The sequence below is a fragment of the Lissotriton helveticus genome, chromosome 10 (genome assembly GCF_964261635.1).
Source record: "Lissotriton helveticus chromosome 10, aLisHel1.1, whole genome shotgun sequence".
NCBI classification, from domain to species: Eukaryota; Metazoa; Chordata; class Amphibia; order Caudata; family Salamandridae; genus Lissotriton; species Lissotriton helveticus.
In genome coordinates this window covers 428,152,177-428,176,773 of record NC_136071.1, presented here as the reverse complement: position 1 = coordinate 428,176,773, position 24,597 = coordinate 428,152,177, and the positions used below count along the sequence as shown (strand labels likewise).

The window sequence follows — 24,597 nt, the reverse complement described above, 5'->3', positions numbered from 1 at the left end:
ACATATGGGGAGGTGATTTTTATGTGGCTCTCTCGAACACAGCTGACAGGCTAGGTTCATTTCATCTGCATCACCCTAAAGCAGCAGTTTTGCTGCACATCATCATATCAGACCTTCATTTAGTGGACTCCTGGAGAGCGTTACATCGAACGCTCAGGGAAGGGACGTGTGCAACACATCATCACAACACATAGTCGAGGCTGGACTTTTTGCTCGGTGGTAACATATGGAAGACATTTGAGGACTCTCAGAATGGCAAAGCAGGGTCAGGCTAGTTTCTGACCGTGCGTTTCCTTAGCGAGTTTGTAGTCTATCCAGAAATCAAGGCTTTTTACTGCCTGGGCAGGCTTAGGTATTTCTCCAAGTTGTTCCAGCAATGACCGTTCTAGCCATCTTGACCTGTTATTACTAACCACATGTACTTCGGTTTTGTCACCATTAAGTTTCAGACTACTTGTTTATATCCAGTCTAACATCCTTGTGGCATAGGTTATGTTGGGAAGAGGTTTGAGACTGACATCAGGGGTGAAATGTGGCAAATAATGTAGTTTAATGCAATTTATTCCAGATGTTCTACAGTTTATGCACTTCTTGCTTTGTAACTACTTAGAAGGAATATGAACAAGAAAGCAGCCCCGTATTACTGCCCTTAACCACTACCAAACGACCCATGAGCTAATATCTGTAAACGACCCTTGAGGTACAACAGCACATACCACTACTTCCAATTAGTCCCTCTCCAGCACATTCACACTACTTGCCATACCTGCTGCATTTTCCACTGCTTGTCATCACGGAAGGCAAAGTGTAGCACCTGGTTTGTTCGTGGCATTTTCATGTTCACATCCTATTATAAGAGTGGGATGAATTAGTGTAAGCAGTAAAGGATATACACCCTAAACCCCCACACACACAGCTGCATAAATAGACAGATATGTTGAGGGTAGTGGTAAAGAGGAACTTACGGCCTGACACAACGCATCTCCCTGCAGAGTCAACACTCCTTTAACCAGATCAGCCCTAAAACGAGATTAACAGAAAAACAGAAGTTAGGATCGTTATCCTTAACGTAATTTCAACACCTCTCCCTTCCCTATCCTCAACACTTCTCCAGCCAAGAGTTTTGCGATGTGTCAAACTTATGGTGTAGGTATAATCACAACAGACTGTCAGCACTACTAACTTATATTTCAAAGACTGAGAAAGTCATCACTTTTCAGAAGCAGAGCACAGTTCAAATTGTAATTTTGAACAGCCTAGAAAGTAGAAGGAAGGAAGTAAATGCACATAGGTGCAGGGTGGAAGGTTGAGATGCAGAAAGTGGTGTGGGATCAGAGAATAACCATGTGAGTAATGAATGGGGGTGGAGTTGAGAGTCAAACTCCTGAAACAAGCCATTTTAACAACTTTACTCGACGGCATGCGAGTGGTAGTCTTTTGGTTTGTCACGATCATCAAGAGTGCATCTGGGCCATTAACAAATGCACTACCTTGAGTTCCCTCATCATGGGAAGCCATCAACATGACTGACAATGGATTCCATTACCCAAAGGAGAAATAAAGACATGCAGAAACACATTACAGCCTATGTTCAACCTTTTGCGGACTCAACGCGTCCGTTTCTGCAAGTCATAGCTTACTCTTTAGAATTTCATTTTTTTTGTTTAAATCTGTTTTTATTGACTTTTTAGTTACATGTACATGAAAGGCAATATACTCTTAGTACTGTCTATGCATGGTAGCACTTAATAACAATGGAAACATATTCTTGCTGCATGAAGGCTGAGCATTGTAAACATACATAGTGTGCCTGTTGCACAGGTCCCTAGAATGGGACGCTTTCAAAGTAGCCTTAAGGGGCGCATGCAACAAATCACGAGGGTGAAACAGACCTTAGAGAGCGCGGTTAACATTGCAGAACAACAAGTAGCGCAGTTATCTAAAGTGACTGATCAGCGGGAACTCCCCCCCCCCCCCCCCCCCCCCACACAACTTGCGGAGGCCAAAACTACATATGAGGAGGCGTGTGCAGACTTACGGCGCTATAACTTTCGCACCTACACTACCAGAGCCCACAATGAAGGGAACCGTGCCTGCACCCTGTTAGCATGGCTCATCTGCCAGGACACGCAAACACAACCGGACACCAGTATTCGCAACGCCGTGGGGGAGATAGGCTACGCGCAAGCAGACATACTATTGGCCTTCCATGGCTATTACACCATACTTTACAGGAAATCAACCACAGACAGGGAGGACCACATCCAACACATACTGCACACGGACACCATTGCCCAAATCGCGGACGAGGAACGCACTGCACTAGATGCTCCAATAACAGTGGCGGAGATCAAACTCGCCATCTGCCGTTTGGCACAAAACAAGGCTCCGGGACATGATGGTTTCCCGGTAGAGCTCTACGCCACATTCTCCCAGCAGCTAGCCCTGCAAGTTGACACGGTCTTCCGGGAGGCGTTGGAGGTGGGCCTACTTCCCCAATCAATGCGAGCATCCACACTGGTGACGTTCCCCAAGCCCGATCGTGATCCTCTGCTCCACACTTCCTACCGACCCATCACCCTTCTGACCACGGACTGCAAAATTCTCAGGCGAATCCTAGCAGACAAACTCGCGGAAATCCTCCCCAAGCTGATACATCCAGATGAGAGTGGATTCGTTCTAGGGACAAATACCTCCCAAAATCTACGCCGACTGTTCCAGGTCCAGGACGGGGTGCGGGACAGGTTCCCAAGAGCAGCGTGCCTCGTACTGGACCTCGAGAAGGCGTTTGACACATTGTCGTGGCAATATCTCTTTGGGGTACTTAGGAGGGTGGGCGTAGGACCCCAATTTATCACATACACACAGCTGCTGTATACTGACATCACCACGAGGGTACGAATGGGCTGCTCGGTCTCCTCTCCCGATCATGTGCGGTACACGCCAGGGGTGCCCCCCTGTCTCCCGTCATTTTTGCCATTGCTATGGAGCCGCTGGCAGCGCGGCTGCGAGAAGTGGACACATACTGGGGTCTCCCTTTACGCGGATGGCCTCCTTAGTTACGTCAGGGACTTTACAGCAGACCTCACCACTAAAAGGACCACGCTCATAGATTTAGAGAGGGCTTAGGGATTACGGGTGAATTGGGAGAAATCCTCTATCTACCCCCTGCACCCAAACACCCCACACATGAAAATTCATCTGGGAGATGCCTCATTGGCATGGACAGGGCCCCCCCGCGCTATTTAGGAATCAGACTCTACCATGCGCCTCAGGATCTCTTGGAGGGTAATCACTACCGAGCCCTCTGTGGGCTTAAAAGCCAAATCGGCTTCTGGCGGACCCTACCCTTGGTGCCCATTGGGAGGGTAGCCCTGTCAAAGATGATCATGGTGCCTAGGCTCCTCTACTACTTTGCCAATATCCCAGGGGTCGGTGCTCTCAGATACCCCTTGTGCAGGGGTCGGTGCTCTCAGAAAAGCATGTGCAGGGGTCGGTGCTCTCAGATACCGCATGTGCAGGGGTCGGTGCTCTCAGATACCGCATGTGCAGGGGTCGGTGCTCTCAGATACCGCATGTACAGGGGTCGGTGCTCGCAGATACCGCATGTGCAGGGGTCGGTGCTCGCAGATACCGCATGTGCAGGGGTCGGTGCTCGCAGATACCGCATGTGCAGGGGTCGGTGCTCGCAGATACCGCATGTGCTGGGGTCGGTGCTCGCAGATACCGCATGTGCAGGGGTCGGTGCTCTCAGATACCGCATGTGCAGGGGTCGGTGCTCTCAGATACCGCATGTGCAGGGGTCGGTGTTCTCAGATACCCCATGTGCAGGGGTCGGTGCTCTCAGATACCAGATGTGCAGGGGTCGGGGCTCTCAGATACCAGATGTGCAGGGGTCGGGGCTCTCAGATACCAGATGTGCAGGGGTCGGGGCTCTCAGATACCCCATATGCAGGGGTCCATGCTCTCAGATACCCCATATGCAGGGGTCCATGCTCTCAGATACGCATGTGCAGGAATTGGTGCTCTCAGATACCCCTTGTGCAGGGGTCGATGCTCTCAGATACGCATGTGCAGGGGTCGGTGCTCTCAGATACCAGATGTGCAGGGGTCAGTGCTCTCAGATACCAGATGTGCAGGGGTCGGGGCTCTCAGATACCAGATGTGCAGGGGTCGGGGCTCTCAGATACCAGATGTGCAGGGGTCGGGGCTCTCAGATACCAGATGTGCAGGGGTCGGGGCTCTCAGATACCAGATGTGCAGGGGTCGGGGCTCTCAGATACCCCATATGCAGGGGTCCATGCTCTCAGATACCCCATGTGCTGGGGTTGATGCTCTCAGATACCACATGTGTAGGGGTCGGTGCTCTCAGATACCCCATGTGCAGGGGTCGGTGCTCTCAGATACCCCATGTGCAGGGGTCGGTGCTCTCAGATACCCCATGTGCAGGGGTCCATGCTCTCAGATACCCCATATGCAGGGGTCCATGCTCTCAGATACCCCATATGCAGGGGTCCATGCTCTCAGATACCCCATGTGCAGGGGTCCATGCTCTCAGATACCCCATGTGCAGGGGTCCATGCTCTCAGATACCCCATGTGCAGGGGTCCATGCTCTCAGATACCCCATATGCAGGGGTCCATGCTCTCAGATACCCCATATGCAGGGGTCCATGCTCTCAGATACGCATGTGCAGGGATTGGTGCTCTCACATACCCCATGTGCAGGGCTCGATGTTCTCAGATACCCCATGTGCAGGGGGCGATGCTCACTGGTGCTGGTGAAAGAAGGAAATCAAGTACAGATAGAGGAACTGTGTGGTTTGACAGTCAAACTGCCTCATGTTCATGTGAGGAATTACTTGGGAGAGAAATGAGAGGTGAGTTTTTAGTCATTTCAAAAGACTAAGAAGGTTGTTAGTTGCTTGAATGCAAATAGAAAATTGGCTTATTGTGCCTAGATACTCACGTGGAGCTACCCAATATAAAGTTTTCCTGCTTGCTTGGTCCTTCAGATGCTCCGGATGGCAACGTAAAACGCCGTGATGCTTCCTGCCAAGAAACAAAGCAGAATACATTCATTCGATTTCCACACGATCGAGTCAATCCATCGACACAGTCAGTACTGACAGCTGCTTACAATAATATCTGGCCTTATGCATCGCAGAGCGCACCTTAGCTGAGCAGGTATCATGGCGCTTTACAAAGCTCCCAACAGGCTAGTATTTCCTACCAGAGTTCAGACACAATGTATTAACCCTCAAAAGGTGAGAGGTTGAAATGGCTTCCTCGGGGATTCGAGCATCTGAAACTAGACACAGTAGGTCACTCTGCTTTATCATCTTATCTCGCTGGTATCTGGCACCAAAATGATCTCTCCCAACCACACGTTTAAAACATGCTGCACAACACATCAAAACAGAAGGTATCGAATGTAATTAATGTGCAACATATTTTCACTCTTTATCAAGGTCACTTAAATGTCTAAACGCGACAAACATACATTTAGGTGTAAAAAAAAAAAAAGGGGGGGGGGGGTACTTGGATAGTATCATTCGGCAAGCTCTCCTGCAAGCCCCTCGAAGCCAGTGTAGAGCGGCAGCCCTGAGATAGGTTTGCAGGTGGTTGGGGGTTTGTGGTTGGATAGGCAGAGGTTCATGGACAGCCCAGCCAGGACAGCTGCACGCGTCCGTGGTGGGGAATGGCATGGGTTCTGGTGCTGGACTGGCATGGCGCAGTCTGGTCTCTGACTTCCTTATCAAGAGGTCCCCAAGGTATCAATGGCAAAGTAGAGTCCCTACACCCCCCCCCCCCCTTTCACTGGCTTCTCAAGTCTCCCTTTTGGTTCATTCATCGTAAGTGTAGAGGTGTAGGGGTGCTGCTACTGCCGATTCTCGGCTCCTTGAGGACTGGGTCATACATCGATCCAGGATGCTGCCTTCATCTGCTGGGCTTGGGCAGCCGGATTAATGGGAAGTGTGGACTGAGCCTCTACTTGGCACACAGGTACGGTACGGCCTTCGGCTGCAGCGTAGTTTGTGGCTCTGGCTATTTTCTATCTCACGGAGGGTTCAACATGAACAATTTCAATACATCAGTCAAGCTACAGTAGGGAATAAGCCCTGGGAAAAGCACTGTGGGCCCTACCTCCTAGGAACACGAGACCAGGGCTCAATCACTTCACATATTAAAAAACATGAAATCTAAAACTGCACAAGGTGGGCAAAGCCCGATTTCATCCCTGGCCAAGATGTTTGAAAAATGTGCAAAGAACCCTGATAAATTTAGCTTATCAAAGGATCCTGGTGAAGCAATAGCCTCCTCGACAGAGGGACTTCAGGGGCGCCCAACCCCGATCTCCCCAAAGAGCGTACCTAGTGCTCCGAGTACTGAAAAAGAAGGTACGGCACTTAATAAGGTGGGGACCTGTATACTATTCAGAGTTAATTACTCTGGAACACATCGCGGTCCCCTCTGCTCTGGCCTCCCCTTTCGTTTACTCGGTCTCCAACTTAAGCTACAGTGGGGACAGTGAGTCGACTGGTGCAGCAGGCATGCTCGCAACTCCACTAAGAACCTTTACATTCCTTCGATTTCATAACCTTAAGGAGGAACGCCAGCCCGGCCAAAAACCAGTAGTTGAAAGGTAACCTGCCCCGTTGAATTCATCCCACTCCAAAGCTGACAGATTTAAAGGAAACAACAGGACATTGCGTTAGATGCGAAACTCCGTTACAATAACAACCTGGGCACCCCCCCTGTCGAGATTTAGAAGTGATGTTGTGCGCTGGAAGGCTCTCCCAATCTCCTTGTTGGGTAGAGCTGTGCTTTTTAAGATGATGGCGTTGCCCCGGTTTTTGTACGCTCTTCAGAGCGCGATGGATTTGGTTCCCGCGTCCTATTTTAAGGAAATGGAGGCTCTACAGAGACAGCTAATCTGGAATGGTAAACCCCGAATTGCCTTCGCTAAACTTACCCTTCCCTGGTATGACGGGGGTATAGGGTTGCCGGACTTAAGGAAATATTATTGGGCTACACAGCTGGTGGCAGTGAATCACGGGATATATGGGCCCCCAGGCGATCCGGGTTATGACATGGACTAGTGGCAGTTACCCTGGGGAGATTATACCAGAGTGCTGTATGCCGGGCCCCGGAGATATCCACTCAAAGAACCTACGGTACACGCCGGCCAGGTGTGGCACGCAGCTAACAGACACCTCAAGTGGGAAGGGAAATTCACACTGGCTACCCCGCTTTGGAATTCGGAAAAGTTGGGAAGTCTATGGATGTCTAGAGGGTTTGATAAATGGGACCTCTTTGGGATCACACACATCAAAGACTTTTGGGGAAGAGGAACAATACATACATTTGAAGCCCTTAAGCTGCAGTACCACCTAAACGACAGTGAGTACTTACTCTACCTTCAGGTCCGACACACGCTGCACACACACAGCCCCAGAGGCACGATACTCCCAGACGCTTCACCCCTTGAGGACAGAGTGCTAGATGGCCATCTTCCTGAGAAGACCATCTCTCTCTCCTATATAAGAAGTTGATAAACAACATGGACGACCCATTGGTTACTGTCAGACGGCACTGGACCGAGGATGGCCTGGAGCTAGATGATGAGGACTGGCGGGAGGTGGTCTCTTCCCCACGGGTGGTGGAAATTCAAATGAGGCTAAGGCTGGTGCAGCTTAAGATACTACACAGGTCGCATGTCACGGGCCCTGCTTGGTCCGCATGGGTCGCTAAGAGGGCGGCGAATGTAAGAGGGGTTGCGGGGAACTGGAGACTTTTATACATATACTGTGGCACTGTCAAAGTGTACAGGCTTTTTTGGGGGGGAGGGGGGGAGGTTCACCGCACGCTGCAAGTGGTCCTGCGGATAGATTTACAGACAGAGGCCTGTAGATGCCTCCTAAATGTCTGGGAGCCCACGGACCTAAATACGTACAGAACGCAATGGGCAACGTTGGCATTTATGATTGCTAAGCAGAACATCGCTCAGTTGTGGGGAGCCAGCCAGCCGCCCCGGATTGAGAAATGGAAGGAGGATTTGGACAGGTGTATGTTCAGGGAAAGATCGGTTTATTCTGCCAGGGGTTGCCCGAGGAAATGGGGGAGGGTTTGGGAGGCTTGGAATCATTACAGAGGTGATATTTGTGACCCACCGACTTGTCAGGAAGAAGAGGAAACGCATGAGTCCCCTTGATCCGCTAGATATCATCATTGTACATGTTTTATAATGTATGGAATGTCAAGGTAGAATATTGAAGACTCATAAATATGCCACCTGATGTGTGTAATTTGTTGATTGTATTGTTTAATAAAAATAATTATTTAAAAATAATAAAGGAAACAACAGAAACAGATACAGCCTCGAGGCAGTTCAGAGTCCACACCCTCAAATGGTTTCAGAACAAGAGTGTGCGGAGGACTGGCAGCAGGAGGGCACTAAAACAGCAAATGATTAAGAAGAACGCCTCTGGTCTCCTCCAAAAGTCAGACATTACTTAATGGCTGATGTGGTATGTGATCTTGAACCAAAATGAACACACTCTCCACCCAAAGACAGGCATAAATGCTCCTCTAGACTTCCCAATGTGAAAAATCTCCACTAGACTATTTCTCAAGATGAGCTTCTCGCGCACCCGCCCTCTTCTAAGCACTACAAGCAAGACCTTGGGGCAAGCAAGCTGGAGGCTACGCTTTCCAAATTGACTGATGCAGATCATAAGCTACATCTTGATCTCCAAACTGCAGAGATAACTCGATCTGCCACTGTGAATTATCTGTGGGAGTCACTATTAAGGACATCTCAGCTAACTGTGGATGCCCAGAGTTATCAACCTAAAAGAATTGACCTGTAGGTGGACTTAAACACACTTGCAATGTTTGTATCCGGAATTGACCAGTAACTAGCTGATTTGAATAGTCGAATCCACAGGGCACAAGACGACGTTGCACTGCAGCAAACGGAGTGCCTTTGTGCACCAATTATTGATCAAATAAGTACTCTTCTGCAGGTTTGGGACACCCTAATACAAGAAATCAAAGACAATTACCGCCCTACAAATGTCACTCAAGGTCTCAAGAATCTGAAAGCAACAAAAGCCACAAAGATTCATCTTGATCAGGTTACATTGTGGGCCAGTATAGTCCATGTTATGTGGGTGGCTGCTCCCTTGTGGACTCTCCCTTGGCACTGCCTACAACTAAGTCAGCATCATTAAAACCAAACAATATACTAACTCGGGAACAGTGTGCTGGCGTATCCGCAGCCCTGAATTGTCAAACCAGTATCTCACCGACCAAAAGGCAAAGAAAAAGCTATGTATGGCCAGAGACAAATAAAAACATTTTCGTCTCCCTACCCCCAGGAACACCAGTCCCACACACAACAAGCTACTGGCCCTCAAACTCCAATTCAAGAGGGGATAGGGTGAACTTTGACCGAACAGATGAGGCTTCTGTCCAATTAACAACTGCATTTGGCCTGGACGCAGATCCTAACCTCCAAAGGGAAAAGCTACTTGTGAAAAATCAGGAACAAGCATCCCCACCACGGGTGCTACTCCGGGCGATCACTCTTTACAGTCTAAGTCACCTGGTGAATCCGGGTGCATAGAGAAAGTATCTGAAATTTGGCTACCTTGGATGACAATTCAGCTAGTAGGTGCACAATCTTTCGTCCTGGTTATCCTTCTATAGTGAGGTGTGATATTTTAAATTGTGGTAACATCTTAAAGTTCTTGCACACCCTCACTAAACTTGCTCATCGCAGTACTTCGACAACAAGACCACTGAATTGCTAACTCACATAGGGAAGAATGCAAGGTACCACTCTCTAGTAACTTGATCCTCCAACTCTACAACAGATTAATATTGCAGGGAAAAGAATCTTTTGCAATGTGGGGTATTGCGGTTTCTCAGCATATGCCGGTTCCTCACTCCAAACCACCTCTAGAATGGACAGAGTATAAAGAGGTGAACAGAGAGAAAATGAGTAAACAAGTGTACTCAGTCGTCAAACATCCGAGATGCAGCATATTTAAGGAGCAGAAGCACAGGCCCTAAAAATTCAACTTTATAACGGACTTGCCTAAATCCAAGAAGCCAGATTTAACCCGTCTCGCACCAGTACGTCATCATTCCTAGGAAGCCACGGCGTTCTAAGCGCTCATTTAATGCTCAACCACTGGGTTGACTAAGTCTCTACTCCTGGAACATTATTGGTCTACAGAACAAAATCACTGATCCGAATTTAGTAAGCTACCATAGTTCCTTTCATATCATTTTCTTGCAGGAGAATTGGTCGAGGCTGCCCCCTCCCACTTGAAGGCTTCCTACGCTTCTTCAATGCAGCCACAAATATAAAGAGGTACAGTAATCCCACGGGGAGTTTAGCACGTTTATATAGCTGCTTCATCAAAAATAGGTATTTAGCATATTGAAAATAAAGATGCTCAAATGCGGACAGTTCTACAAAAAAACCTGGAATTCTGAGACCGACCACTCTTTGCTACCCATTAACACATATGTACAGCCAGATCGAAACTCTAGAGAATCCATTTCAGTTAACTTGATCAGTATGCTTACCAAATGCTATCTGCAGCTAACATCATTGTAACAGGGAACTTCAATATGAACCGGATGCCAGTTTTGGAAGGAGAGGACTTCTCACTTCAACAGATTTCTTTTGGTGTATTCCAAACAAGGCGCAGGGACTTCAAGGGTTAATCTATTATGAAGGAAGCTGAGGCACTCAGTCTGAGAATCTTAAATGGGCGATTCCACACTGATGAAACACCGGCATGGGCCTATCACACATGGACTACAAGCTCTACTATTGATTTCCCAGTCGCATTGGTATCCCTCTTTGCTTTCATAGGTACATTTAGAATAGATGACAACTTAGAAACTGACCATCGCCTGCAGGTCATTGATGTGGCTACTACTGGTCTCAAGCTTAAGCCCAGAAATACTCTGCGTGGCAACCTGAGACAATCAAACTCAGGGGGATTTAATGGACAGAGTGTACATTCAAAATGATAGAATTTTTGTGGTACGCATCCTACAATTGGTGAAATCTTCATGATCAATGCCCGATTACTAACTGGGAACTCGTCATGAACACCCTACTATATTTTTACTCAACGTATAATCATCGCAAGCAATATAAGCCAGCAGCCTTTGCTCTACAGTGGAAAAAAATATTAGCCTCTCTCCAGCAGCAGGGGACGGCTAAAAAAGAGTTGAACAGAGCCCTGACGGTGCAACTGCCAGAGCTCTGCCCTTTGCTTCTCTCGCCCCTTCAGCGTAGGAAATCGTTGTTTTGGAAGAAAGTTTATCGTTTACTTAACAGCAAGTTTAAACAAGCATTTGCAATGAAATAGGTCTCGCATTAAGAAAGTTTTAGCCATTGGTATTGTAAATGACACATTTTTTATTTATGTTTTGTTTTTGAAAATAGCGAAATTAATAGCTGTGTCATTTACAATGCCAATAGTTATAACTTTCGCAAATGTGACACCTATAGCATTTGTAATCCAATATGTGTTGTATTTACGTGACTTACATGTATTGATATTACAAACAATGGCTTTTAATTTTTTTTAATAATACTTAAATAAAAGTTATTGTAATTTATAATGGCAATAGCTTAAACTTTTGTAAATAACTTTTGTGAAGATTATGTTCAGTGTATTTTATTGTGACGAAAATCCAAGAACAGAAGTGAAATATTAACATATTTTTGTTACATTTGTAATAAAGCTTGAAACATTGAGAGAACATATTTGAACAAGTTGTTGAATAATGGTTGCACAGATTGATGCAGTGGTGGCGCGGAGTGATGTGATGGCGAACGAGTGATGCTGTGGCGTTCAGTGATGCTGTGGTAGCACATAGTGATGTTGTGGTGCCCCGGAGTGATGTTGTGGTGGTGCTGAGTGATGCTGTATGCTATGCTATGTTTTGTTTTGCTATCCTATGTTTTGTTATGCTATGCTATGTTTTGCTATCCTATGTTTTGATTTGTTATGCTATGCTGTGTTTTGTTATGCTATGCTATGCTATGTTTTGTTATGCTATGCTATATTTTGCTATGCTATGCTTTGTTATGCTATGTTTTGTTATGATATGCTATATTTTGTTGGTTTATTATGCTATGCTTTGTTTTGCTATGCCATGTTTTGTTATGCTATGCTATATTTTGATGTGTTTGGTATGCGATGCTTTGCTATGCTATTATATGTTTTGTTTTGCTATGCTATGTTTTGTTGTGTTTTGTTAAGCTATGCTATGTTTTGTTAAGCTATGCTATGGGTTGTCTTTTGTTATGCTATGTTTTGTTGTGTTATGCTATGTTTTGTTTTGCTATCCTATACTTTGTTTTGTTATGCTATGCTATGTTTAGTTGTGCTATCCTATGCTTTGTTTTGTTACACTATGCTATGTTTTGTTGTGGTTTGCCATGCTATGCTTTGTTCTGCTATGCTATGTTTTGTTATGCTATGTTTTGTTATGCTATGCTAAGCTTTGTTTATTATGCTATGCTATGTTTTGTTATGTATGCTATGTTTTGTTCTGCTATGCTATGGTTTGTTGTGTTTTGTTTTGCTATGTTTTGTTATGCTTTGTTTCGTTATGTTATGCTATGTTTTGCTATGTTCTGCTATGTTTCGTTGTGTTTTGTTATGCCATGCTAAGTATTTTTATACCATGCTATGTTTTGCTATGCTATGTCATGTTATGCTTTGTTTTGTTATGCTATGCTTTGTTGTGATTTGCTATGCTTTGCTATGTTTTGTTTTCCTATCCTATGCTTTGTTGTGTTATGCTATGCTATGTTTTGCTATCCTATGCTTTTTTTTGTTATGCTATGCTATGTTTTGCTATCCTATGCTTTTTTTTGTTACGCTATGCTATGCTGTGTTTTGTTATGCTACGCTATGTTTTGTTATGCTATGCTGGTGAGGGCGAGTGAGGGCGAGTGCGAGGGTGTGTGAGGGTGTGTGAAGGTGAGGGGTGTGAGATTTTTTGAAGGGAGATTGACCCCTTGGACAAGCGTCACTCTCCTTTGGGGGTTGGGGCTTGTCATGTTGGGGACCACTAGACCACCAGGGGTTTGTTTGTGGGGAGGGGCCCCTTGGGCAAGGGTCGCTCCCCTTTATGGGAGGATGATTGTGGCCATTTCTTTCTTTTTTAGTCCCATCGGCCCCCACGGGGGGGCTGAAGCCACTAGTCGACAGGGTTTTTTTAATTTTTGTGTTGGGGAGTGGCCTCAAGGGCAAGGGTTGCTTACCTTTTACAGGTGTGAATATTTTATTTATACTCTTAGGCCCACCTACCCCTTAGCTTAGCTGGTGGATTGTGTGTGGACTGGTGCATTATTTTAATGTGTTATTGTAATGTTTTTTTTCTCCTTTTTATTCCAGTGTAAAGCTTTTGATTCCTGTTTGCGGTTTCGACAATGGTTTCGACAATGGTTGTTCTGCAGTTTTGCGTAATAACATTTTTGTTGCGTTTACTCCAAATGAGTATTATTGTCATGTATGAATGTTGTTGTTGACTTGTTTGACAAGTTACCTTTATTAGTAAGCATTATGGCTAGCCATAGAATGACTGCTCAGCAGGTGGTTGGTATGCTTCTTGAATCTTCCTCTGAGCAGGATTATGAAACTGACAGTGCGTCTGAGGGAGAGGAGAGAGGGGAAGATTCAGGCAGTGAGTTTCCTTTCCACATGGAATCATCGGATGATGAAGCTACTCTCAGTGCGGATGAAGCTACTCTCTGTGTGGATGAAGCTACTCTCGGTGTGGATGAAGCTACTCTCGGTGTGGATGAAGCTACTCTCGGTGTGGATGAAGCTACTCTCGGTGTGGATGAAGCTACTCTCGGTGCGGATGAAGCTACTCTCGGTGCGGATGAAGCTACTCTCGGTGCGGATGAAGCTACTCTCGGTGCGGATGAAGCTACTCTCGGTGCGGATGAAGCTACTCTCGGTGCGGATGAAGCTACTCTCGGTGCGGATGAAGCTACTCTCGGTGCGGATGAAGCTACTCTCGGTGCGGATGAAGCTACTCTCGGTGCAGATGAAGTGCCTTTTTAGAGGAGGCCACTGCTGTGCCGATGGTGCAAGAGGCATCTGAATTGCAGCCGGAGGCTGCTAGGCTTCCTACTGGAAGTGTTGGACGCTAGGTTGTTCCAAACATGGTGCAGCCGGTGTTGCCTGCCTTCAGTGGTGATGCAGGGTGTAGAGTGGATTGTGAATTTTTTTTGCCTATACAGTTTTTTCAGTTGTTTATGGATGATGTATTTTTGGGTGAGGTTGTTGAGCAGACTAGTTTGTATGCTTAACAGTTTGTGAGGGACAACAGTGGCAGACTTAGGCCCCACTCTAGAGCTACCCAGTGAACTCCCACAAATCTGGAAGAGATGAAGAAGTTTTTGGGTTTGACTTTATTGATGGGTTTGATAAGGAAGCCGTCCATGGCTTCCTATTGGTCTACCAGTCCCTTGATGGCAACGGCCATATTTCCTGCAATTATGACTCGTGATCAGTATTTACTTTTGCTTGAGATGCTGCATTTTGTTGATAATGCTTTGGCGTTGCCACGAGATCACCCTGACTGTGACCGTCTTTTTAAGATTTGGCCTGTTCTTGATCACTTTGTAGATGGATTTTCAGAGATCTATACTCCAGGGAAATAAATATCTATTTGGTCCTGTTCAAGGGCTGTTTGGTTTTTAGGCAGTACATTCCTAGCAAGTGGGCAAGTTATGGAATTAAGCTGTATATGTTGTCTCAGAGTAGGACAGGATATGTTTTTAATTTCCGTGTGTACACTGGTAGGGATTCCACTATTGACCCTCTGGTTGTCAGTCCACTTTTGGAGTTTCAGAGAAAATTGTGTGGGATCTTGCTAGAGGACTGATTAACAGAGGCCACTATTTGTACTTTGATAACTTCTACAATGCTGTGCAATTGTTAAAGGAATTGTTCAAAGTGGACACTTTTGCTTGTGGCACAATCCGCTCTAACCGTAAAGGTTATCCAAAAGAGCTTGTTTGCAAAAAACTTCAGAGGGGACAGTGCAGTTCCTTGCGTAGTGATGAACTACTAGCTGTGAAATTTGTGGACAGGAGGGATGTGTACATGAGAGTACTTCAGCTGTGGCTGTTTGGGGTCAGATTGCTGAAGTGCGCAAACCTGTGTGCATTTTAGACTACAATAATGGGTGGTGTTGATAGAGTAGATCAGAGGTTGGAACCTTACACTGCTATTCGTAAGGCTTACATTAGGTATAAGAAGTTGGCCATCCATCTCTTCAATTTAGCAACTAGCGTGTGGACTAGCGCTTGGCTGGCAGTGTGTGTGGACTAGCGCTTGGCTGGCAGTGTGCGTGGACGGGCGCTTGGCTGGCAGGGTGCGTAGACGGGCGCTTGGCTGGCAGGGTGCGTAGACGGGCGCTTGGCTGGCAGGGTGCGTAGACGGGCGCTTGGCTGGCAGGGTGCGTAGACGGGCACTTGGGTGTCGGTGTGTGAATAGTGACTTGCTGCTGGTCACTACACACACTGCTAGCTAAAAGCCACTCCATGCAATCCATGAGCTGGTGTGGTTGCTGTGTCAGGAATGTGGGCGGGTAAAAGTGATGAGCCCTTGAATGGTGCGGTCTGCTGGTGTGAGTGTTGTAATGTGCTGGGCCCGCGGCTGGCGGTGTGAATGGTTTTGTATGTGTCACACGTATGAAAGGAGTATGAATGGCCTGTAAAGCGGTTGGTGCCTTGTCGTGGCTTTACAGCTCACGAGCTGCGAGTAAATGGTTCAGTTTCTCGTCCTTTCAATTATTAACAGTGCATTTCATTTGTGTGAAATCTCTGGTTAAAACAACTATATAAACTGCACCATCATTCACCCTTGTGCCAAATCCAACCAGTACGTCTGTGCGCTTGAAGAATAAGTGGTTTTGCATAAATATTTGTCTTTTCTGTCATTCTCAAGCAAGGTGTGCCTTGTCCCTTTTTGTGAGTGTTGTAATTTGTTGGTTTCATGCATCGTGGTGTGAATGGTCTTGTGTGGATCACGTATAAAAGGTGTGTGAATGACCTGTAAAGCGCTTGGTGCCTTGCCGTGGGTTTACAGCTCAAGAGCTGCGAGTCACTGGTTCAGTTTTTTTCCTTTTAATTATTGACAGTGCATTTCATTTTTGTGAAATCTCTTGTTAATAGAAATTTATATACTGAACCATCACTCGCCCTCGTGCCAGATCCAACCAGTATGTGTGTGTGCTTGAGGAATAAATGGCTGTACAGTAATCTTTGTCTTTTCAGTCTCTCTGCCAAGGTGTATATTTCATCTAAGAATAACCTACCAACTGTAGATATAGTCGTAAACTAAACACCCATGGGAGTACATGGTGATGTCTCTTTTGTGGATACCAACAAGTTATCTTACCCAGAATGTCCTGCAAACCTCAAAATGTCTGTCACATTTTCCTTGCATTATTGTGCCACAATTGTCACACTGCAGAAAGAAACAAATTTTCCACCCCCGCCTTTCTCCAAGTATCCCAATAGAAATGGTACCTCACTCGCGTGGGAGGCCCAATTACCCGCGACAGGCAAGGGCCCAAAACGTACTGAGGCGACAACAAATTTGCCTATTACGAAACAACCTGGTTTTACAAGAGGGTTCACCTGGGTTTTTTGGCCCATGCTCGGCGGCCAGCTACTGAAACCCACCAAACCCACACATTTCTGAAAACTAGACACCCGGGGGATTTCAGGGAGGTGTGGCTTGCATGGATTCCCCAATGTTTTCTTACCCAGAATCCCCTGCAAACCTCAAATTTAGCTGAAAAAAGAAAAAAACTTTTTCCACATATTTTTGTGTGGGAAAGTGGTGGCATCACCGGGCTGACACAAATTTCCTACCATCCAGTGTTCCCCAGGGTCTCCCGAAAAAAATGGTGCCTCAGTCGTGTGGGAGGCCTAAGTACCCACAACAGGCAAGGGCCCAAAACGTATTGAGTTAACATCAAAATTGACCATATCAAAACGACCTGGTTTTGCAAAGGGGGGCACCTGGGTTTTTGGCCCCGTGCTCTGCAGCTTTCTAGGGAAACCAACCAAACCCACACATTTCTGAAAACAAGACACCCGGGGGATTCCAGCGAGGTATGGCTTGCGTGGGTCCCCAACATTCTCCTACCCAGAATCCCCGGCAAACCTCAAATTTCACTGAAAAAATGATTTGTTCCTAAAATTTCTGTGTGGGAAAGTTCTGGAATCTGCGTGTATCTACAAATTTCCTCCCATCCAGCATTCCCCCAGTTCTCCCGATTAAAGTGGTACCTCACTTGTGTGGGTAGGCATAGTGGCTGCAACAGGAAATGGCCCAACAGAAATGTGTGGGTTTGATAGGTTTCCCTAGATAGCCGCTGAGCCCCGGGCCAAAAACTCATGGAACACCCCCTTGCAAAACCAGGTTGGTTTGTGATAGGTAAAGTCGCCTCAGGTTTTGGGCCCTTGCTGATCTTCCGGAGTATTGTAGAGCCTTCCAATTTAAATCAAGCAGGAAATTGCTAAGCACATTTGAAAACTACCCGCAATATCTCCAAATAATGACCAATAAAACCAGCCATTTCTTATACAAATTCGGGCAGCTGAAATTTTTCAAAAAAATTAAATTAAAGATGTTGAAGTCAGCTGCTAAATTATGGTATGGCATAAGATGTTCTCTAGATATCCCTTACTACAGTGATTTGGCCCCAATATGGGATTCACCAGGCACTCCCGAATGTCTTAAAGACAAACTAGCACTCCCTATAAAGGCAGCAGGAATAACAGAGTGGGGGCAACTCTTGTCCCAGAAAAAAATAATGGATTGGGATATACTATACTCAACAACAAATGCTTCCCTAGCAAAATTTAAATACTACCAGCTTTCAAGTTGGGCAAACTCTATAAAAGAAGTTAGATCAGGGAACATAACTTTGGAAAAGGCAATGCTGAAAAAGGATACTATCCACAAAGAAATCTCGTATTGGTACTGGGCCTTGATCTTAGCAGGGTCGGAAGAATTCCGGATACCAGAGAAAATATGGGGGAAAGATCTGCCGATGCTGGAGTTAAATAACCAATGGCAAGTATCTATGAGTAAATGCTGGTCAATTGTTACATCGGCTGCCCTAAAGAGGAACTATTTATTTACGTCTCAAGGAGCCTATTGGACTACGAAAAAGCTTTCCAAATTTATTGGGGCATCAGTGAAGGTTTGCCCGAAATGCGGACTGGAAAAGGCAGACGACCTCCACATGTTTCTGCAGTGCCCCCTTCTCGATGGTTTCTGGAATGATGTGAGTAAGACATTGGATGAGGTACTAGGAAGACACCTGAATGCAAGTATGGACCTAATCATTTTTGGGGTAATAAGTTCAAATGTCTTAGAAGAGAGATTTGTGTGAAATGGGTCAGCCTAGTGCCCCCGTTACATAGAGAATGGTTGGCTTCAATATTAAGAATATACAAACTAGATAAAAGGAAAACACCTGGTAGAAAACTCAAATTTTGGGAGATTTGGGAAAACTATCAATTGGGAATACCTAGAGAGCTTTGGGGTAAATACTATGATTAATGCTTGATAGATGGACCGGCTCAAACCTGTTTTACCACAGTCCAATGATTATGTGTGAGCATTGGAAAGCCAGGAGAAGGCCTGCAAGAGTAGCCAGAATGGCTAGCTCCCCCACTCAGTAAATCCTTCAACAAAGTAATGGAAATAAGGGGACCCTTTTATCTCCAAAGCTCTACAGAGGTACTGCCTAGTCCCACACACCCAGAACCATGGCAGTGAAAGCAAAGGACAACGATATATTGGGGCCCCGACAACTCCTTACTAACTATAATGCACAAATGAGGACAAAAAAAAAAAAAAAAATCTGTGTGGGAAAGTTCTGGAATCTGCGTGTATCTACAAATTTCCTCCCATCCAGCATTCCCCCAGTTCTCCCGATTAAAATGGTACCTCACTTGTGTGGGTAGGCATAGTGGCTGCAACAGGAAATGGCCCAATAGAAATGTGTGGGTTTGATAGGTTTCCCTAGATAGCCGCTGAGCCCCGGGCCAAAAACTCATGGAACACCCCCTTGCAAAACCAGGTTGGTTTGTGATAGGTAATTTTGATGTCGCCTCAGGTTTTGGGCCCTTGCCTGTTGCGGGTCCTTGACCCACCCACAGGAGTGAGGTACCATTATCGGGAGACCTGGGGGAACGCAGGGTGGGTGGAAATTAGTGGATTCACGCAGATTCCAGAACTTTCCACCACAGAAATGTGAGGAAAAGGTGTTTTTTTGACAATTCTTTAGGTTTGCAAGGGATTCTGGGTAACAGAACCTGGTGGGAACCAGTCAAGTCACCCCTGGGTGTCTAGTTTTCAAACAAGTATAGGTTTGCTAGGTTTCCGACAGAGCTAGGGTACAAAAACTACAGCTAGGCACTTTTAAAAAAAAAGGGTAATTTTTCTTTGTGAAAATGTGGTGTGTTCAAGTTGGGTTTTGAGCCGTTTCCTGTCGTGGGCACTATGCCTACCCACATAAGTGAGGTACCATTTTTATCGGGAGACTTAGGGTAATTCAGATTTGCAAAGCAACTGTTATTACCCATTGACTGATGCATTTCTGCCCTCCAAATAAGAGACCATGTGTAAAAAAGAAGTCATTTTGAAAAATGACCGATAATTCTCATGCTAGTACGAGTATTCCCAATTTCGGAAATGTGCAAATATATACTGTTAATAAAGTCTATATTTTGTTCCCATTTCAGAAATACATAGGAATCTTTCATACCGAATTTTCCATATATACATTTTCCCAGAATAATTGCTATATACCCCGGTACATAATAAAAAACCATAGCAAGATGCTGCTCAGTTTCTTGCTCTGGGTTCGTCTGGTTCTTGGTGAACCTACACGTCCTATATAATCCCACAACCAGTAAGGTCCAGTGGATGTAACTGTATAATGCTTTCAAAGAGCAATCGTAATAATAAGTTACAGGTGAAAACGTTGACACAAAAGACTGTTTTTCTACTAATTTTCAATTTTTCCTATATTTAACTTAGTTTCTATAAAGAAACCTTGATGGATTTACACAAATAGCCCCCTGCTGGATTCAGCATTTGTCTATCTACTTTTGTAAAATGTATAGCTTTCCAGGATTCATTATATCTTTCATACTCATTTCTATCATTAACTGGAAGGAGGTTGAAAGCACAAAAAATAGGCTATGTCCCAGAAAAATGCCAAAACTGTGTAAAAAATATTGGTTTTCTGACAAAAATTTGTCATACCCTAAAAGCTGGGAAAATTGCGATTTCAGCCCCACAAACCCTTTTTTGATACCATTTGCAGGGAAAAATCCAGACGCTTTCATTTGCAGCACTTTTTTCCCATTTTTCTCCAAAAATACAAAATTTAGCTGTATTTGGTCTAATTTCTGGGACCCCTCCAGGGGAATCCACAAACCCTGGGTACCTTTAGAATCCCCATGATGTTGGAAGAAAAGGATGCAAATTTGGGGTAGATACCCTATGTGGTCAAAACGTTACAGGGGCCTAAGTGCGCACTACCCCAAATAGCCCAAAAAAAAGGCTTAAAAACTATAATTGACTGTATTAAGATACTTGAAAGGGTCCCATACAACAAGGTTTACAAGGATAACAGATTTGCACTCTGCCTAGCATTTTCCCTCGCAGGCAGCCTAGTCAATGATAAATATTCTGGCAATGAGTAAGCTAAATACGTAAAATGTTTACTTGTTAACTTTCTCTTACATGCTTAATCACCATGCAGCAAGGTAACCCAGATATTATTTAACCTGCCCAAACAATCACCTACCACATTTTACTTCCATTAAGTTGGATGGGTTGTTTTACAACAAAAAAAAGCACAAGCTCAATTTTGAAATGCCCTATGCAACTCTGCTCCACCATCCTACTCAACTCCTCACATGCCATATTCCATCAGCTTCTCTACATATAGTCTCTTTGGCTCCAAAGATAACTTCTGGTCCCCGAGATGGTGGCCTGAAGAAATGGGAACTCTGCCCGCCCCAGTGACTAAGGTGAAAAATCTCGGCATTTTGGTGGATGACTCATTATCTTTTAAACCTCAGATCAATGCTCTTGTCTCATCCACGCATTTTCTCCTTAAAACAATTAGGAAAGTGCTACCATTTTTGGAGCAAGAGCATAGAAAAACAGTGGTCACCGGTCTAATTCTATCTCGGCTAAATTACTGTAACAACCTTATGCTGAACGCCCAAGTCGGCGTACTAAATAAACTCCAGATCCTACAGAATGCAGCCGCACGCCTGATAACAGATACACCTAAGTTCGCATCGGTGGCTCAGGACCTGGCAAAACTTCACTGGTTGCCAGTGCGGAAACTAATTACTTTCAAGGCGCTCTGTGTTGTCTTTAAAGCAGTGCACGATCTGGGCCCTAGATGCATGAAGGAATTATTTTTCTGGTACAAGCCGGCAAGATCCCTCAGATCTGGGCAGCAGGCATTGGTATCAGTCCCCAGAGTCAAGAAAGCAAGATGGGGAGGCAGGTGCTTTTCCTTAGGCGCAGCAGTAGCCTGGAACAAACTACCCCTCTACATTAGACAATTGCCCGATCTGTTATCCTTCAGAAAAGCACTGAAGACTTGGCTCTTCACTCATTAAAGCACTTTACCCACACCAGTTTAATCTGTTAGCGCCAGGACACCTCCGGGTAACAGTGCGCTCTAGAAATGTAAAAAATAAATAAATAAATACATTCTGAAAAAAACAATTTTTCCCAGAACCATGTGCCCACCCAATTTTATCTGGAATCTCTGCGACTGTGTTTTCACATATATTTCTGCTTCCGTACATATCGAGTGTTCAAATTTATCAACCTTTGAAGTATATGTTTCATACAATGAACGCCAGGCCCACCTCCGTCTGTATGCCACTTATGACTCACTCTGACCATTATGCTCTGTGGCATGTGCTCTATGGCATGCACAGAGCAGGTGAGAGAATGTTGCTCTTGGTCACCCAGTGACATAACAGCTATCTAGGTGCATCGAGACCAATGATAGCACCACTGTTTTATCTAGTCCTGGTACTCTTAAACTATAAAAATCGTTTTGAGGACATCAGTGTCTATTTTAGACATTCCTCGCTTTTCACTTGACACACCCTTGTATGGCCCCCTTGTATGGCCCCCTCATATGCATTAACCCAAACGGTGCTTTCGGATCAAAAGACCTCCGGTAAAGAGCCCCCAGGCCCGTCAGGCATTGCAGCGACAGACAGACGAGGAGCGCCCAATGATGAAGCATGACACCCTAAGTGGTCTGTGAGGGTATCAAGAATTGATCTACAGGTCTCCCCACGACAGCTGTACTAGCCACGTGGTCCCTTCCCTTGTGACCACCCGCCCTATGAGGAACTACCCCTATTTTGATGACTAACTAGTTGCTAAAAATGGTATACAGAGGATAAAGTACCCCCTGCCATACCTTATAAGGATATTGCTAGTCACTGAGGAGTTTAATAACCATTTACCGGAACAAAACCAAATGTCGAGCTCCTTAATAAAGTAATAGAACTTTGGTTCCAGGTGATTGGCAATATCCTTATGTGTACGCCAGGGGGGAAGGGGGTGGGGGGAACTTTATCCCATATTATACATGGTAGGGAAAGGAATTCAGGAAAGCAATCAAGACCTGGCTGTTTGAATAAACAGAGCCGTGCAAAGCAGCTAGCAACTCCAGCGGTGATTTGCCTCGCTTTATGAATCCGGAGTTTTTGATTGATGGTCACACCATCACCGCTCCCAAAAACCACTTAAAACTTTGGAAAGTAGCTCTTTCAAATGAAAGAGCGGGCAGGTTTGCAAACATGAAGAATAAAAATAAAACCTCTGGTGAAAAATGATACACATTACAAATCTGTTAGTTATTTGTTGCAAACAGATATTAGAACCAGTTCAACAGAATTCATTTTTTTTTAAATCTAGTGTAGCTTGGAATGTGTAGAAACTTGCAAAAAGATTCTAGCTTCTCTATTTAATGAGGGCAAAAATAAACCGGTTTTCTCTGCTGTTCATTGCAAGCTAAAAAATAGAACAGAAGACCGCGGCCATGACCCACTGCCTGGCAGCAGGTATTGTGATCTTAGAACTCAACTGTAATAACTTATAACAGTAGAGTTCGGAAGTCTTTTTTTAAAGATAATTAAAAAAACTGCGACAGAGTGCGTCACTAGTCGCCGATAACAACAAATTATAGACTGGCTTTTATTTAGGAATTGCGGAATCCCATGTATTGTAAAGAAATTAAGAGACTGCCGCTTATATGGGGATTACAGAATCCCATGTATTCTATACAAATAAGAGCGAACGATTATAATCTGTGTACACAACAATCATTGCTTCCCTGCTTCTTGTCCTTCTGAGAGACGAGCAAACAGTGGATACTGCACTATTAGGTACCAAAGATACCTGGGAATGAACCGAACTGCTACTTACCTTCAGAATCTCCTGTAACTGCTTCAAGACAACATGCACCTCTTCACGCAACAGCCACTTGAACTCCTCCTCCTACAATCACAAACGGGAGAGTAAAGATTAACGGTATTCTGTAATGTAAGAAAAACAATACATATGTCACCTGCACTACAGAAATGGATTGCTTAGGTTCAGGTTTAATCAACATTAAACCCAGTACCTTTTTTCTGTCAGCTTCTGGTCACAGGGCTGTATACCCTCTCCCGCCTTCAAGGGCCACTTTGGCTCTTCACCTGCAGATGACGGACTCCATAAGGTTCCGCCGTAGGCCCACAAATCTGATGCTGTTATCACTGGAAGAAATGATCGAGGCCAAAACATCGATTTATGAAGAGTATGAGCAAAGCAATGAGCTTTGGAGTAATGTCAGCCCTGAAACCGAGGAAAGACCGGAGTGCTGGACAGTTGCCAGGAAATACCAGGTTGAAAGCAGTGGAAGCTACATAGCTGAAGCCTAACACTCAACTGTGGAGAAGAGAAGGTGGTTATGGAGGGGAACACTGACAGGGACATTTGGCTTCAAAGAAAGGAAGAATGGACACTGTGGCCCATGACTCATGTGCCAAGAAACTGATAGAGTTGAAGGATCTTACTGGGAAAGTGAAGGAAAACCTGAGACAAAGTCCATCATAGGGGCACAGAAAATTGAAACCCTCAAAACCCTACCTGAAAACAGGAGATATACTCTGGAATCTGGACTCACTTAACAAGGTGAGCATTTCATAACAAATGTATTAGTCGCTTGACTGTCTGTTGCTACTCTAAGGTACCGACCTGGAGGGAGGTAGAGTGGGGCTTCAGTTACCAGTCCAAGCCCACTGCAGGGAGGAAATATAGCAACCTGCAATACTGGATATGGAGAACCACAGAGGGAGAGCACATTGAAGATATCCAGGAACATCAGGGGGAAGACTTCCTTGACCCAACTCGCATGCAATGGGAGGAAATTAGTGTTTTTTCCTGTAACAGTTCTCCACCAGTGACCTTTC

At 45.2% G+C, this 24,597-nt stretch overlaps 1 protein-coding gene across 1 annotated transcript in view; it reads right to left on the bottom strand.

Annotated features, from left to right (window-relative positions):
- ROGDI (rogdi atypical leucine zipper) overlaps positions 1–24,597 on the bottom strand; it is a 397,000-nt gene that overhangs the window by 232,124 nt on the left and 140,279 nt on the right. The window contains exons 2-5 of the mRNA XM_078662917.1: positions 23,570–23,641; positions 4,969–5,051; positions 966–1,020; positions 767–847 (exon numbers count right to left, since the gene is read on the bottom strand). Of these exons, the coding sequence (XP_078519043.1) occupies positions 767–847; positions 966–1,020; positions 4,969–5,051; positions 23,570–23,641 (291 nt within the window). The remainder of the gene's footprint in view (positions 1–766; positions 848–965; positions 1,021–4,968; positions 5,052–23,569; positions 23,642–24,597) is intronic.